At 42.8% G+C, this 17,359-nt stretch overlaps 2 protein-coding genes across 4 annotated transcripts in view; one reads left to right on the forward strand and one right to left on the reverse strand.

Annotated features, from left to right (window-relative positions):
- Window positions 1–6,166, forward strand: part of ptk2bb (protein tyrosine kinase 2 beta, b) — a 43,207-nt gene extending 37,041 nt beyond the window's left edge. For both annotated transcript variants that reach the window (XM_036976367.2, XM_090233517.1), the window contains 6 exons: window positions 635–784; window positions 1,754–1,789; window positions 2,584–2,608; window positions 2,747–2,943; window positions 4,585–4,665; window positions 5,082–6,166. In XM_036976367.2, coding sequence (XP_036832262.2) covers window positions 635–784; window positions 1,754–1,789; window positions 2,584–2,608; window positions 2,747–2,943; window positions 4,585–4,665; window positions 5,082–5,324 — 732 coding nt within the window. In that variant the 3' untranslated portion in view covers window positions 5,325–6,166. The remainder of the gene's footprint in view (window positions 1–634; window positions 785–1,753; window positions 1,790–2,583; window positions 2,609–2,746; window positions 2,944–4,584; window positions 4,666–5,081) is intronic.
- A 799-nt stretch (window positions 6,167–6,965) lies between these two features.
- chrna2b (cholinergic receptor nicotinic alpha 2b subunit) overlaps window positions 6,966–17,359 on the reverse strand; it is a 62,497-nt gene continuing 52,103 nt past the window's right edge. For both annotated transcript variants that reach the window (XM_036976370.2, XM_036976368.2), the window contains exons 7-9: window positions 8,781–9,149; window positions 8,088–8,503; window positions 6,966–7,945 (exon numbers count right to left, since the gene is read on the reverse strand). In XM_036976370.2, coding sequence (XP_036832265.2) covers window positions 7,820–7,945; window positions 8,088–8,503; window positions 8,781–9,149 — 911 coding nt within the window. In that variant the 3' untranslated portion in view covers window positions 6,966–7,819. The remainder of the gene's footprint in view (window positions 7,946–8,087; window positions 8,504–8,780; window positions 9,150–17,359) is intronic.

The following is a 17,359-nucleotide window of genomic DNA, read 5'->3' on the forward strand; positions in this document are numbered from 1 at the left end:
CTACTTCCTTCTAGACTCTAGTTCTCTAGTTCTAGTCAACTTCCTTCTAGTTCTCTAGTTCTAGTCTACTTCCTTCTAGACTTTAGTTCTCTAGTTCTAGTCTACGTCCTTCTAGACACTAGTTCTCTAGTTCTAGGCTACTTCCTTCTAGACTCTAGTTCTAGTCTACTTCCTTCTAGACTCTAGTTCTCTAGTTCTAGTCTACTTCCTTCTAGACTCTAGTTCTCTAGTTCTAGTCTACTTCCTTCTAGACTCTAGTTCTCTAGTTCTAGTCAACGTCCTTCTAGTTCTCTAGTTCTAGTCTACTTCCTTCTAGACTCTAGTTCTCTAGTTCTAGTCTACTTCCTTCTAGACACTAGTTCTCTAGTTCTAGTCTACTTCCTTCTAGACTTGGGTTACTCTATTTCCACCCTCAGCTGGGTTTAAGGTACCGTAAGCATCTGGTTTTCAGGGATACAGTATCTTCAACCTAGTTTCCCTTTCATTTACTCCTTCTACGTTCGGTCTCGATGACGATCCAGGTCATGTGTCCCGTGCTTGTGTTAAATCCCTGTGTTACTGCTATAAGGCCAACAAGCAAGGCTACTGTATTACTAGCTCTTTACTATATGAATGTGTGTCTCCCGTCCAATAGGAGGGTGAGTTCATTGTGGAGCCGTCCAGTAAGGAGGACGCCCAGCGGTTGTGGCAGATGGAGAGAGAGCGTATGCAGGAGACGATGAGACAACAGAAACAACAGATGATGGAGGACAACAAGTGGCTGACCAAGGAGGAGAGACTCCTGGTGGGGAATATAACTTCAACCTTTACCCCCCCCTAGACCTAGCAACACGCCCTAGCGACCACCCTAGCAACAAGTGGCTGACCAAGGAGAGACTCCTGGTGGGGAATACATCTTTGACCTTTACCCCCATAGACCTAGCAACACGCCCTAGCAACCGCCCTAGCAACAAGTGGCTGACCAAGGAGAGACTCCTGGTGGGGAATACACCTTTGACCTTTACCCCCCCCCCCCTAGACCTAGCAACCCGCCCTAGCAACCACCCTAACAACAAGTGGCTGACCAAGGAGTAATGATTCCTGGTGGGGAATACACCTTTGACCTTTACCCTTCTAAACCTAGCAACCCGCCCTAGCAACCACCCTAACAACAAGTGGCTGACCAAGGAGTAATGATTCCTGGTGGGGAATACACCTTTGACCTTTACCTTTTCTAGACCTAGCAACCCGCCCTAGCAACCACCCTAACAACAAGTGGCTGACCAAGGAGTAATGATTCCTGGTGGGGAATACACCTTTGACCTTTACCTTTTCTAGACCTAGCAACCCGCCCTAGCAACCACCCTAACAGCAAGTGGCTGACCAAGGAGTAATGATTCCTGGTGGGGAATACACCTTTGACCTTTACCCTTCTAAACCTAGCAACCCGCCCTAGCAACCACCCTAACAACAAGTGGCTGACCAAGGAGTAACGATTCCTGGTGGGGAATATAGCTTTGACCTTTACCCCCATAGACCTAGCAAACCCGCCCTAACATCTAGCGCTCTGTACGACCCTGTCCGCCATGACTACCTTCGGTCTACCCTGTCAACCAACCCCCTTTCCACTCTAACCACCAGCCCTGTAACTCTCCCTCTCAGTGGGTCTGTGTTTAATATAACTGTCCCTTTGGGGACTATAAGGTCCGTGGCCAATCGAGGGTCCACGTCCATATAATGTCAAATGAACCTGAACCTACTTGTTCCTTTACAGGATCCCATGAGACACGAGGATGCCACCAGCCCACTGGTATGTGTTTGTATAAAAGTTCATACATGAATATAACATGTTCTAAAGACTTCTACCTGCAGGCTTTAGGTAAAGTGTTACCGCAGCCTGTGTTTTTCTGGTCTGTAATTTACTATTCTGTCTGTTCGTTTACTATTCTGCCTGTTCGTTTACTCATCTCTCTGTTTGTTTACTATTCTGTCTGTTTGTTTACTATTCTGTCTGTTCGTTTACTATTCTGTCTGTTTGTTTACTATTCTGTCTGTTCGTTCACTATTCTGTCTGTTCGTTTACTATTCTGTCTGTTTGTTTACTATTCTGTCTGTTCGTTCACTATTCTGTCTGTTTGTTTACTATTCTGTCTGTTTGTTTACTATTCTGTCTGTTTGTTTACTATTCTGTCTGTTTGTTTACTATTCTGTCTGTTCGTTTACTATTCTGTCTGTTTGTTTACTATTCTGTCTGTTTGTTTACTATTCTGTCTGTTTGTTTACTATTCTGTCTGTTTGTTTACTATTCTGTCTGTTTGTTTACTATTCTGTCTGTTTGTTTACTATTCTGTCTGTTTGTTTACTATTCTGTCTGTTTGTTTACTATTCTGTCTGTTTGTTTACTATTCTGTCTGTTTGTTTACTATTCTGTCTGTTTGTTACTATTCTGTCTGTTCATTTACTCGTCTGTCTATACATGAGATCACAATGAATTGGTAACAAATCCCCAGCTGACTTTCCTGCTGTGCGATATGGAGTTGTAGTAGGTATGATGATTAGTCTGTCAGGTTTCTATAGTTATTCTGCTTTTCTCTCCGTCTATAGTCACCTGAAGCTGAGACTGGACATGGTGAGTGAGTGGTCCTTCACAATATCTAGTCGTATGAAATGGAATTTGATGAAGAGAAACAAAAGTATCATAAACATCCTCCAGTCCTTCTCATACACCCCTCCTTTCTCCCCTTCTATTCTCCTCTGAATATCCCAGCCGCGCCAGACAAGCCCCCACGTCTCACCGCCCCCACAGCCCAGGCCGCCCCCACAGCCCAGGCCGCCCCCACAGCAGAGCTGGACCGGTCAGGTGACCAGGTGTACCAGGCGGTCATGGAGCTGGTCAAGGTGGTGGTGCAGTTAAAGAACGATGTCAACACACTACAGCCTGAACAATACATCAACATAGTGAAGGTAAAGACATGGAAGGTGGAGGTACTCGAGCAGTAGGACCTGAATCAAACACTTCAGCTTGGAGTTACGAGTCCGTTACCTATGTAGCTGCTGTTCTGAGTACCCAGTCCGTTACCTATGTAGCTGCTGTTCTGAGTACCCCGTCCGTTACCTATGTAGCTGCTGTTCTGAGTACCCAGTCCGTTACCTATGTAGCTGCTGTTCTGAGTACCCCGTCCGTTACCTATGTAGCTGCTGTTCTGAGTACCCAGTCCGTTACCTATGTAGCTGCTGTTCTGAGTACCCAGTCCGTTACCTACGTAGCTGCTGTTCTGAGTAACCAGTCCGTTACCTATGTAGCTGCTGTTCTGAGTACCCAGTCCGTTACCTATGTAGCTGCTGTTCTGAGTACCCAGTCTGTTACCTATGTAGCTGCCGTGCTGAGTACCCAGTCCATTACCTATGTAGTTGCTGTTCTGAGTACCCAGTCCGTTACCTATGTAGCTGCTGTTCTGAGTACCCAGTCCGTTACCTATGTAGCTGCTGTTCTGAGTACCCAGTCCGTTACCTATGTAGCTGCCGTGCTGAGTACCCAGTCCGTTACCTACGTAGCTGCTGTTCTGAGTACCCAGTCCGTTACCTATGTAGCTGCTGTTCTGAGTACCCAGTCCGTTACCTATGTAGCTGCTGTTCTGAGTACCCAGTCCGTTACCTATGTAGCTGCTGTTCTGAGTACCCAGTCCGTTACCTATGTAGCTGCTGTTCTGAGTACCCAGTCCGTTACCTATGTAGCTGTCGTGCTGAGTACCCAGTCCGTTACCTATGTAGCTGCTGTTCTGAGTACCTATTCTCCTCGATCACCTTTGTCCTGTCACTGGTGTAGCCTTCAATGTTGTACACATAACTGTTCAAACTATTGAGCTGATTTTTCCACAAAATCATAATCGACATGTTCGTACCTGCTATTGTTGTCAGTATTGCAAACATAAAGCACGACACAAACAGGCATCTGGCTTGTGCAACTGCACTATATCCGTTACAACAGAGACAGACAGACAGACAGGCAGACAGGCAGACAGAGACAGACAGGCAGACAGAGACAGACAGACAGAGACAGACAGACAGAGACAGACAGGCAGACAGACAGGCAGACAGAGACAGGCAGACAGACAGACAGACAGACAGGCAGACAGACAGACAGACAGGCAGACAGACAGAGACAGACAGACAGAGACAGACAGACAGAGACAGACAGACAGAGACAGACAGACAGAGACAGACAGACAGAGACAGACAGACAGAGACAGACAGACAGACAGAGACAGACAGACAGAGACAGACAGACAGAGACAGACAGACAGAGACAGACAGACAGACAGAGAGTTAAAAGTCATAGCTGTTTTTTGGAACGTCGGTTCAAATCCCGCAGGGTTTTTATTTAATCTGTTCAGAAACATGAGGCAGAGACATAGGTTACATCATGAAGGGCGGGGGCAGCTAGAATAATGAATGTGTGTAAAATAACACATGGGCAGAACGGGACCCGGATCCTTAGCTTTAAGAAAGAGGTTTCCGGAGGGGCGGGGCTTGTATCCGTAGCAACAGCTCGACTTGACTTGCCGGGACATATTTTATTGATTTAATGACTCTCTCTCTCCCTAGTCTGTAGGGTTGACCTTGCGGAGTCTGATCCACAGTGTGGATGATATTCTACCTACCCTGCATGAATCCATCAGGACAGAGGTACAGTAACAACCCTCTTATCTCACACCTCTCCAATATTTGTATTTTACCTTTTTATTTAACTAAGAACAAAAACTAAGAACAAATTATTATTATTATTTACAATGACTGCCTAGGAACAGTGGGTTAACTGCCTGTTCAGGGGGCAGAACGACAGATTTTTTTTACCTTGTCAGCTCGGGGATTCGATTTTGCAACCTTTCGGTTACTAGTCCAACGCTCTGACCACTAGGCTTACCCTGCCGATATCCCCAGGCCCTCGACGGCACATCCTCAGTCTCTCAATCCCTCTATTCTCTTGTTCTACTGAGATGTTGGCTTTAGAAACCATGAGAAAGGAGATGACTAAAAGAGAAAACCGACTAGTACGCAGACCACCATTACCTTAACTCTCTCTCTCCTCCCACCCTGGTCAGATCGAGGGCACCCAGAAGCTGTTGAACAACGACATGTCAGAGTTGATCAGTAAGATGCGTCTGGCCCAGCAGAACGCCGTCACCTCGCTGAAGGAAGAGTGTAAGAAACAGATGCTGACTGCAGCACACAACCTGGCCATGGATGGGAAGAACCTTCTGGATGCTGTGGACCAGGCCAGGGTCAGGGGCAACCTGGCCAAGCCCAAACCGGGAGACCCCATAGTGGGGGTGGCATCAATATGACTGGCATCAATATAACTGGCATCAATATGACTGGCATCAATATGACTGGCATCAATATAACTGGCATCAATATGACTGGCATCAATATGACTGGCATCAATATGACTGGCATCAGTATGACTGGCATCAATATGACTGGCATCAATATGACTGGCATCAATATAACTGGCATCAGTATGACTGGCATCAGTATGACTGGCATCAATATGACTGGCATCAATATGACTGGCATCAATATGACTGGCATCAATATGACTGGCATCAATATGACTGGCATCAATATGACTGGCATCAATATAACTGGCATCAATATGACTGGCATCAATATGACTGGCATCAATATGACTGGCATCAGTATGACTGGCATCAATATGACTGGCATCAATATGACTGGCATCAATATGACTGGCATCAATATGACTGGCATCAGTATGACTGGCATCAATATGACTGGCATCAGTATGACTGGCATCAATATGACTGGCATCAATATGACTGGCATCAGTATGACTGGCATCAATATGACTGGCATCAATATGACTGGCATCAATATGACTGGCATCAGTATGACTGGCATCAATATGACTGGCATCAATATGACTGGCATCAATATGACTGGCATCAATATGACTGGCATCAATATGACTGGCATCAATATGACTGGCATCAATATGACTGGCATCAATATGACTGGCATCAATATGACTGGCATCAATATGACTGGCATCAGTGTGACTAAAAATGTAATGTCAGGATTCAAATGGACAGAAAAGAGGACTTCCTTGTGTGATATTTGTTTATCATCTCAGTGCTTTAAATTAAAGACATGCTCTGGAACTTTGGCCACGACTAAGTGTTTTTTTTAAATCTCCCTCTTTGGGCTGGATGTGTCAATGTGTAGTTCATACATGCATCATCTATGAATTACTGTTTAACGTCAATTAGCCACGAAATCCCTTGTTTGAAAGCGACTGTTTCCTTGAAGCTGTGCCGCTGTCATTTTGCCTACATTTCCCAACACGATGAAAATAAAACCTAACATAACTCAAACGGAAAGCATTTGCATTTCTGCGCAGCCCCCTAGCAATAACAGTTATAGCCAATGAGCTAGTCCCTCACATTTTACTGACAGCTAGCAAGACGCCTGCTGAGAGAGAGAGAGAGAGAGAGAGAGAGAGAGAGAGAACGCAATTTACAGGGACCACTTTAGGCTCGTAAAGCGCTACTTCAGAACTACTGGCTAAAACGTATAGGATCGTATCGGTCAATCTCTTTTAAGAAAATCATTTTTTTTTTTTAAATAGTCACATTCTCTCTGTCTGCTTAGGTATAACGGAGAATTTACTTGCAGGTTATCTTCCTGCGGTTCTTCCCAGTAATGCTGGCCAGATCAAGAAAATAGTTTTAGTGTGACCAATTCTTTTTTATATTTAGTATATTTTTTATTTTATGGAATGTGTGAATTTGTTTCTAGACGTTTGACTTGATGGATGTACTACTACTTCTCATTACCTTTTTTTTTTTTCAAATCACAATTTTTATAACCGGTTTTATTGTAGATTAATTTCAACTGTGATATAGTGTTGTACTTTGGAAAGGAAAGCATATGCTTTCTGTGCAATTATACAGGATGTAGGAACGTTTATGAAAGCCATGTTTATTCCTATTCATTCCCCCAAAACAGCCGTTTCTATTTATACAGTCTTTACTACACAGCTACACATTGTTAAAGAATATGCTTTATAATGTTATGGCTGAGTGAGTGAGTGAGTGAGTGAGTGAGTGAGTGAGTGAGTGAGTGAGTGAGTGAGTGAGTGAGTGGGTGTGAGAGAAGTAGTACAAACTGATTCAGAGTTCATACTAAGAAGTTAGTCTTCTTTCTGCCCCTTACTTCCTTGAAAACAGCCAAGTAAATCTTATTGGATAGAATTTACCCACAAGTCATTGCTTCTCCAATATGAAGCAGGGCATTTAGGGGATTCTATTAATGACCCGGGTTGAACCGGGTTGAGCCGGGTTAGCGTTGATGGAACCATGTGGAACATGGCTGCCTCCCGGGCTCAAAACAAAACAGAAGTTCCGTGGGTTCAGCACGTGGGTTCAGCACGTGGGTTCAGCACGTGTTGTAGGAGTCTGTGTTTTCACATGCAAAAGGGACTTCTTTTAATAACAAAAAGGCTTTACATCAGCCTTCCCAATGAAAACTAGTTTGAAAATTCAAACATATATATTTGATGTAAAAGATATGTTTCCTGGACGATGCACCGTGCTGCCTTGTTGACAACATGACCGAGCGGCGCAGGTTACTGTGGGACGGCGCTCCTCTCTCACCACGCCACGTCCGGGGGACTTAATGCATCTCCCTTATCGGTAGTCATCCTACTAACTTAGTGACGGTCCTTCATCTGTCTCCTCTCCTACCACCGGCCTGTCACTGTAGTGCCAGTCCCATGGTACTCCGCTCCGTGGGCGGGTATCACAGACACCCCAAGGTCCTAGATCATGCCGGCCAACCAGGGAGGAAGGAAGAGACCGATGGTACCCAGCAGACACACAATGATAAACATCCACAGGAAGATACGGTCGATCACCATGGCAACGTACTTCCAGTCTTCCTTCACCTGAATGGAGAGACACACTTTTAAAAAAAACTTTTTAGTCAACTAAAGAAGGTGAAACAACCTAACCTAACATACGGAAATAGCAGCTATCTGCAATATGAGTGTTACTCGTGCTGACAGTTTAGTTGTCATAACCACTCACACTAAAGTCAGCGTCCTCTGCCCTCAGGTGGTCTGCGATGTAGTGCAGCCCCTCCAGAGCCCGTATAACGCTGGGAGACAGAGGGAACTCTACCCCTCTAGACTCTGACACCAAGTTATCTATCTTATCCGGTCGCTGGGTGGCGTTAACCCTTCTATTCACCCCTCTTCCTCCTCCTCCCCTGTCCAGGCGGTTCTGGGGCTGCCCTGCCCCTGGGGGTGGGTGGTTCTGCTGGGGTGGAGGAGTGGCGCCCGGGGGTCTGGGTGACGGAGGGCGGAAGGAGAAGTACGAGGTCAAAGCCCCCAGCTCCAGGTCCTCATAACAGGGCGTCCGTCTCTGGGGATCCTCCGTGGTCCCACCTCCTCCATCCCGAAGCCAGCTGGCTGAGGTGCTGAGGCAGGGAGGACGGACTAGGCCTGAATGAAGGAATTAATTCATTAATTGATCATTGGATTTGATACATTTAAACTACATATAAAGTTGCCTCGGTCATGGGACAACAAAACATATATAGAGGGCCAGTTTCCCGGACACATGTTTGTGCCTGGTTTAGGACTAAGAAGCACTTTCAGTAGAAAATCACCATTAAAGAATGGTTAATAGTTCTGGAACCAGGCTTTACCTGTTGTCCTGGAAACCGGCCCTAAAAATCACAGTCTACCAACGTGTTGTTCATGGTCCTGTTATTACCACCTGGTAGTCTTGTGGTGATGGTCCGTCCCTGGTGCCGTGCCACTGCTGCCCCCTGCTGGAGCAACAACAACCTGCGTCTCCGTCCGTCCGGCGCGGGCCGCCTCATGAACAGCCACCTCGGGATCAGGTCCAGGAAGACAGAGTGGACCCAGCGAGGCATCTTATGGGTCCCCGGGGAGCGGTGGTGGACGTTGAGGACAAACACGGTGATGACGATGGAGAGAGTGACGAAGATCATGGTGAAGAGGAGATACTCTCCAATCAGAGGGATGACCAGGGAGGTGGAAGGGATGATCTCCGTGATGAGGAGCAGGAAGACGGTGAGGGAGAGGAGGACGGAGATACACAGAGTGATCTTCTCCCCACAGTCTGGAACAAGAAGGAGGAAGAGGGGGAGGAGGAGGATAAGGAAGGAGAGGAGAAGAACGAGTAGGAAGAGGACGAGGGGGAAGAGGAGGAGGAGGTTCAAGAGGAGGGTGGAGAGAAGGAAGATGAGGACGGAGAGGAGGGGGAAGAGGAGGAACAGGAGGGAGAGGAGGAAGGAGAGGGGAAAGAGGAAGAAGAGGATGTGGGGGAAGACGAGGAAGAGGGAGAGGAGGAACAGGAGGGGGAGGAGGAAGGAGAGGATGTGGGGGAAGACGAGGAGGAGGAACAGGAGGGGGAGGAGTAAGGAGAGGGGGAAGAGGAAGAAGAGGATGTGGGGGAAGACGAGGAGGGAGAGGAGGAGGGGGGATGGGAAAAATAATTTTTGGTCCATCTTGCAGAGAACGGAAATTTATTTTTACACACAACCCAACCCCCCAAAACACACACACACGCATGCACGCACGCACACACACACAAACACGCACGCGCACGCACACACACAAACACGCACACACACACACACACACACACGTACGCACACCCCAAAAGGTTGGAAGCAACAAGTAAGCTACAATGCAATAGCCCTGGAACAGTTGTTAGGTGCCTTACTCAAGGGCACAATAGCAGGAGAGGGTATTTAGGATGACACCTCACTCTACACCAGATTTTCCCATCAGAGCTGGGGACGTTAGCTGGTAAGCAGTGGGGGTATTAGCTAAAATGTCAGAAATTCTATTTACACACCAGTGTTCTACCAAAACTAAACTGTTTCCAGAACCAAATTAAGTAGCTGGACAGTAGCTGGTTCTGGGTATTGAGGAATAGGTCACTACCGGCCTACAGAAACAACACGCACACACATTCACACACACATTCACACACATTCACACACATATGTCAGCAACACTGGTCCTTCTGCTCAGACCACTTCTGTTTTTCTGGGGCAGAGAGGGAAATGGTTGTAAGTTGTCTTTCAGTTTCACCACAGAATCTCAACAAAAGGAACAGAGTAATTTCCCACGTTTTTTTGTTTTTGTAACTTAACAACATACAGCTTTGTTACCATGGCAAAGATAGTCTATACTAGGGCTGTTGTGGTAACTGTATTACCGCCACACCGACGGTCACGAGGCATGAAGGCAGTCAAATTCCACGTGACCGTTTAGTCACGGTAATTAGGCTTCTCCAAGCTCTGATGCTACTGATGATCATTAGTAGCCTACCAAACTTGCCAACTGCCTGGTACTCAGCACTCTATTGTCCCTCGAATCACTCTGACATCAATGCAAATGTAATCGAAAATCTAATCAAACATTTCATGCGAGCCCATGAGCTCATGTTGCACAACATTTCTATAGGCTAAGCAATTGCACGAGTGATGGCCTCTATTAAAAAGAGGAGGATCCCATCAGCTTTCTATAGGCTAGGCCTACTATATTTATTTCTCAACTTTCCTAATATAAAGCACATTGCTTATATTTACAACAGGAGTATAGCCTACCTGGCTGGCATTAAAATGAACCAAGGGAAAAGTGTGCTCCATTCACTATTTAACTGCATAAATGACATGTATTTTTTCACGCTGACCCTGTTTCCAGACAGGTGCATGATAATGGTCCATTCTAAATCAAAACAAATTTCACACGTACAGTACCAGTCAAAAGTTTTAGAACACCTGCTCATTCAAAGGTTTTTCTTCATTTGTACTGTTTTCTACTTTTTAGAATAATAGTGAAGACATCCAAACTATGAAATAACACATATGTAGTAACTAAAAAAGTGTTAAACAAATCAAAATATATTTTATATTTTTGAGATTCTTCAAAGTAGCCAGCCTTTGCCTTGATGACAGCTTTGCACGCTCCAGGGAATCTGGCCACAATACGGACGCAGTGTACTGATCAAATCCTGATCAAACATGTTGATCCGATGACGACAACTACATGTTAATGCAAGGTGTAACCACGGGCATCTCTGACTGTGACTCTCCAGAGGGAGGACAACAACAGGAAGTGGAGGTGTCAGGAGACTGAGAGGAGAGAAGTGAAGACCTTCCTTGACTTCCACACAACATTCTCAGGTAGACATTATCATAGTTATTTCCCATTTCATCAACAATTAATCAATCTGCCACGCTAGTACACTGTAGAAATAGAAACTGTTTTCAAATGGGAAGTGTTGAATTTGTACTTTTTACTGTAGTTTTGAGTCCATCAGGGTCCCTCGGAACACCCCTGATGGTTGGAGTTTTATTTTATTTTACACAACAACAATGCAGTGTCCGACATATAATGGGATTACTGTTCATTTCAGAGAGGTTAGCACCCTCTAGTGGTGGTAGTCATGCTAGTCCCACAATAACATTGTACTCATCATAGATAGTCAATTATTGAGAATCAGCATTTAACTGTGAGAGTACATAAGTCTTTTCACGGTTTGTCCCTTTATCCACTAAAATTATACTTTTTGACTAATTGTTAGTTGTCTGTGTTCCAGACGAGGCTGGTGAGGGGAGGTCGGCCCGTAATAACGTCTGAAATGGAATGGTGTCAACGTGGATACCACGGGTTTGATGCCATTCCATTGATTCCGTTCTGGACATTACTATAAGCCCATCCTTCCATTTATAAGTGCCACCAGCCACCGCTGGTATTCACCCATCTTTTAATGTGACCAACGTCCCTCTGTGATGCAAAATACCATTCTGTCCCTTATGTGTGCTGTAGTTTTGTTCTCTTATTGATCGAGTAAAAGAGGATATAAATGTTTTTACAATTGATGTTCATCTACGGTCGCTAGTGAACACACCCCTTTGCATGTTTTTTTTCTTACATTTCTCTGCTTTAAAATTATATTGAAAAAAAAAAGTGATTAAGTTCGATTTTCTTTTTCCCTTACAGATCGACACAACATTTTCAAAGTGAAAAGAAAAATTCTACATGATGGGTTCTATTCAATCAGATCCACTTTAGCTGACATCCGCATAGTGGTTCCCTGCATTATACTTAAAGCGGACATTGCCATTGGCTGCACGGAGTCTCATTAACATAAACCCATTCAGCCTTGTTTACAAATTAGAACAGTGGAATTTTGAGATGTAATCTACACCTCAATTAGGATGACTGAAAGCCTTATTATTTTGATGAATGATATTTTTAAATTTGAGTGTAAAAAAAAAATTATATGTAGCCTACACGTTCTTGTTCTGAACTTCTAACGTGAGTCGGGCGGATGTGGCGGATGTGGCTTCATGATCACAATAAGCAGCTGCTCACTGTCCTACACGGTTCCACCTCCAACACCGCCAAAACATCTGCTATATGCTGGGGGATCTGCTATCGTCGGTTAACGCTTGAATCTGATTGAATCTAGGCCCTAGATTTGTGGGTGTGTTTTTCACAGTGTGTCTTAGGAATTAACATTTGTGGGTGTGTTTTTCACAGTGTGTCTTAGGAATTAACATTTGTGGGTGTGTTTTTCACAGTGTGTCTTAGGAATTAACATTTGTGGGTGTTTTTCACAGTGTGTCTTAGGAATTAACATTTGTGTAATTGTCCCACAGAAAATTACAACTTTATGCCAGGGTTAGATTTTCTTTTAGATTAATTTTATTATCTAGATCCTAACGAATTGACCAGTCCCTGCTGGTGACAAGCATACCCATAACATGATGCTGCCACCACAATATTTAAAAATACAGAAAGGATTGACAACATTGCATTCACTCCACATTACTGTATGACAAAGTGAAAAGAAGGAAAACTGTGTTAATTAAAAAATCTGTTTGCAACAAGGCTGTTAAGTAATACTGCAAGACAACAGGGCAAAGCAGTTCCAATACAACGCAACACAGAGTGAAACCCTCTGCATTTTTAAGTATTTTGGAAGCATCATGTTATGGGTATGTTTGTCATCGGACTGGTGAGTTTGTCAGGATCCAAATAAACATAAAAGGAGCAAAAGCCCACAATTTAAAAAAATTTTTTTTAATGAAAATCCGCCTGTCTTCTGAAAACCCAACCCTTTGGTAGAGTTGTATTTTTCAACAAGACAATTACACAAATATTAATGCCAAGTGGTGTTAACTATTCCTGAGTGGTCAATCTTCATTCCTGACTAAAATGGGCTTGAAAAAAATCAGAGACAATGGTTTAATATTCCTGTCCATCAATGATTCCCAACCACATTTACTGAGTTTGAGCAGTTTTGACAAAAACAATGGATATGTTGCCCTAAGTGTTGTGCAAAGTTGGCAGAATCTTCATCGTACATGATTCACGGCTGTAAGGTGCTTCCCCCAATTATTAACTCTGAGGTGTGGAGATATATGGAAACATATATGGAGGCTTAAATATCCTGACCTAGTGAGAAATACATGGGGGAGGCTCAATCAAGCAAGTCGTCTTGACAACTTATGTCATCCTCGCTGGCATCAAAAGTAAAAAAAGAAAATGTCACATCTGCTCCTGCTACGCCCTCTGGTGGTCATCCGGTGTCTCCTTGACCTACAGTTCTTTCCCTGTTCTCTCTCTCCCTCTCTCTCTCTGTGATTGTTTCTGGTGTCCTTTGACAGCTCTTTGGTCTTGGCCATAGTGGAGTTTGGAGTGTGACTGTTTGAGGTTGTGGACAGGTGTCTTTTATACTGATAACAAGTTCAAACAGGTGCCATTAATACAGGTAACGAGTGGAGGACAGAGGAGCCTCTTAAAGAAGAAGTTACAGGTCTGTGAGAGCCAGAAATGTTGCTTGTTTGTAGGTGACCAAATACTTATTTTCCACCATAATTTGCAAATAAATTCATAAAAAATCCTACAATGTGATTTTCTGGATTTTTTTCCCCTCATTTGGTCTGTCATAGTTTAAGTGTAGCTATGATGAAAATTACAGGCCTCTCTCATCTTTTTTAAGTGGGAGAACTTGCACAATTGGTGGCTGACTAAATACTTTTTTTGCCCCACTGTACATATACATATGAGATGAGTAATGTAGGGTATGTAAACATTATATTAAGTAGCATTGTTTAAAGTGGCTAGTGATATAATTTCCATCAATTTCCATCAATTCCCATTACGTATTAAAGTGGCTGGAGTTGAGTCAGTGTGTCGACAGCAGCCACTCAATGTTAGTGGTGGCTGTTTAACAGTCTGATGGCCTTGAGATAGAAGCTCCAACCTCACTCTACACTCCTGGTTTTTGCAACTCATCTGAGCTACCCCGGTTTCTGCACTCCCCATTTCTCTGTGTTAAACAAACATTTTTGTGCATTCATCCCGGCTTCCTCTTCTGAGTCCGCTCTTGGGTTACCCCCCTTCGCTCATCGTAACAAAAAAAAAGAGTTGATAGGGGACAGAATGCGGTCGGACCATCAAATAATTTGGCACATACATTACTCTTACAGAATTTTCACGTGGGCGAGGATATTGGAAATTTAATCAAAGCCTATTGGATGACAACTTGTTTTTTAACCAGGACAGAATCATTTATAACTGAATTGTTCCGACATAACAGAGGTACAGCAGATCCCCTTATTGTATGGGACACTTTTAAATGTGCCTTTTTTAGAGGCCATGGAATTCAACACTCATCTTTAAAACAGAAGTAATTTAAGTTAAAAGAGTTCATATTAACAAAAGGAAATAGAGGAACTAACATTACAGATACAGCGAGGGAAATAACTATTTGATCCCCTGCTGATTTTGTACGTTTGCCCACTGACAAAGAAATGATCCGTCTATAATTTTAATGGTTTATTTGAACAGTGAGAGACAGAATAACAACAACACGAATCCAGAAAAATGCTTGTCAAAAATGTTATACATTTATTAGCATTTTAATGAGGGAAATAAGTATTTCCCTATCTTTAAAATAAGCCATAGAAAGTTGGTTGCAATTTAATCTACCAGAAAATACAGAATAAATATTATGGTTTAATTCAAATATACAAATTTATGTATTTTTTTAAAACTATTTTATAAAAGTATAATATTTGTAACTGATATCATAAATAGGATAAATATTTTTCAATTAAATGTTTAAAAAGGTTATAAGTTTAGTGAATGATATCATAAATATGGAGTTATGTCACACGCAGCTAACAAAAACATATGGAAATGTCTGCTCTACCCAAAATTACAACCAACTAATTGCAGCATTACCGCAAAAATGGAAGAGGCAAGTAGAATGGGCGAGAAAGTAAGGAACTTAATTAATTAAAGACCAAAATTGGTTAAAGAAAATTGTGATGTTTAAAAAGGTACACCAGATTAATTTAAGGACCAAAACATTGACAGCAGATTTTCGATGGTTTATGGTTTATATGAACTAATACACAAAACAATGCTGGATTCAAAACTTTGAGTTTTTTAAATTTAAATTATTATTCAGAATTCTTGCAACCAAAAGAATGTATATATGGGGAATACAACCTTCCCGCCTTTGCAGATTTTGCTGTGATAGGATATTTTATTTTGGTATTGTCCATATGTAGCTTGTTTTTGGTCAGAAGTTCAGGAATGGATGAAGAATTGCAACATTTACCTGGAGCTAACTCTGCAGATAGCACTGCTGGGGGATTTAAAAAATCATAGTGAATCGATTAATAATATAATAATACTCTTAGCTAAATTGTTATCTTTAATTTACAATCTGTAGAATCAATGAGAATAGAAAGGATCCGAACTTTTGTGAGAAAGAATAAGAACACAAAACAACTCTGGAGGTGTGAGGACATACGCAACCAAGACATCTTGGTTTTTATTTGTAATTAATTAGGGAACATTTTCTAGACATTTCTTTTCACTTTGAAAATGTGGAGTAGAGTAGATCACTAGGGAAAGAAATCCAATGTAATGGATTGTTGGATGTAATTTAAAGGCATCAAAATGTGAAGACTGTGCAAGGGGTGTGTAGACTTTCGTTAGGCACCGAATAAAAGTGCATAGTGTTTTGTAAGATGTAATAATAAATATTTTTTTTTACATATGCCCTTTTCTTCTTGCATGTATTATAGATAAATACATTTATTAAGCCATATTTGGTTGATGAAAGACAAGTTTGGCTTTTAATTTGTGAATCAAGTCAGCATAAGAGAAATTCTTTTTTTTATTTTTTATTAAATACTTTTTTACTGAAGCAGATTGAAAATAAGCTTAATGCTCTTTCAATATTTGTTACTGAATTTTACTGAACTTTACTGAACTGTTACTAACATAAACTATGTTTAAACTAACATAAACTAATACGTAGGCAATATGTATGTCAAAAATCTTAGTTGTAACAACCTGTAATGTTCCAAAACCTCCACTAGATGGGGATGTTGGCTACATTCTGAATTGTTCAAGTGACAGTATTTCTCCCGTCTCTCTCTTTGCCCCAACCAAGGCTCAAACCAGGGACCCTCTGAACACATCGACAACAGTCACCCATGAAGCATCGTTACCTATCGGTCCACAAAAGCCAAGCATCTTGGAGATGTCGTGGGAATTAACTTACACACATTTGATAAACATAAAACATCTTACATATGTTACCAACAAATTCTGATTATCCCACGGCAGAGAGCAAGTGAAATGACGACTACTTCAAAAGGTCTGAGCGAGTGAAGTCACTGACTGAAATGCTACTAGAGTCACCCTTAACAAGCTAGCTGTGTCACACTGTTACTTTCAGAAAAATTCAGAGATTCCCTCTGTTAGCCTACTTACCTGAGGAGAGATAGAAGACTAGGACCAACCTGAAGGGGAGATAGAAGACTAGGAATCTACCTGAGGGGAGATAGAAGACTAGGAATCTACCTGAGGGGAGATAGAAGACTAGGATCTACCTGAGGGGAGATAGAAGACTAGGAATCTACCTGAGGGGAGATAGAAGACTAGGACCAACCTGAAGGGGAGATAGAAGACTAGGAATCTACCTGAGGGGAGATAGAAGACTAGGAATCTACCTGAGGGGAGATAGAAGACTAGGACCTACCTGAAGGGAGATAGAAGACTAGGACCAACCTGAAGGGGAGATAGAAGACTAGGAATCTACCTGAGGGGAGATAGAAGACTAGGAATCTACCTGAGGGGAGATAGAAGACTAGGATCTACCTGAGGGGAGATAGAAGACTAGGAATCTACCTGAGGGGAGATAGAAGACTAGGAATCTACCTGAGGGGAGATAGAAGACTAGGACCAACCTGAAGGGGAGATAGAAGACTAGGAATCTACCTG

This window comes from Oncorhynchus mykiss, chromosome 4 (genome assembly GCF_057628025.1).
Source record: "Oncorhynchus mykiss isolate SJ-2025 chromosome 4, ASM5762802v1, whole genome shotgun sequence".
Lineage (NCBI taxonomy): Eukaryota > Metazoa > Chordata > Actinopteri > Salmoniformes > Salmonidae > Oncorhynchus > Oncorhynchus mykiss.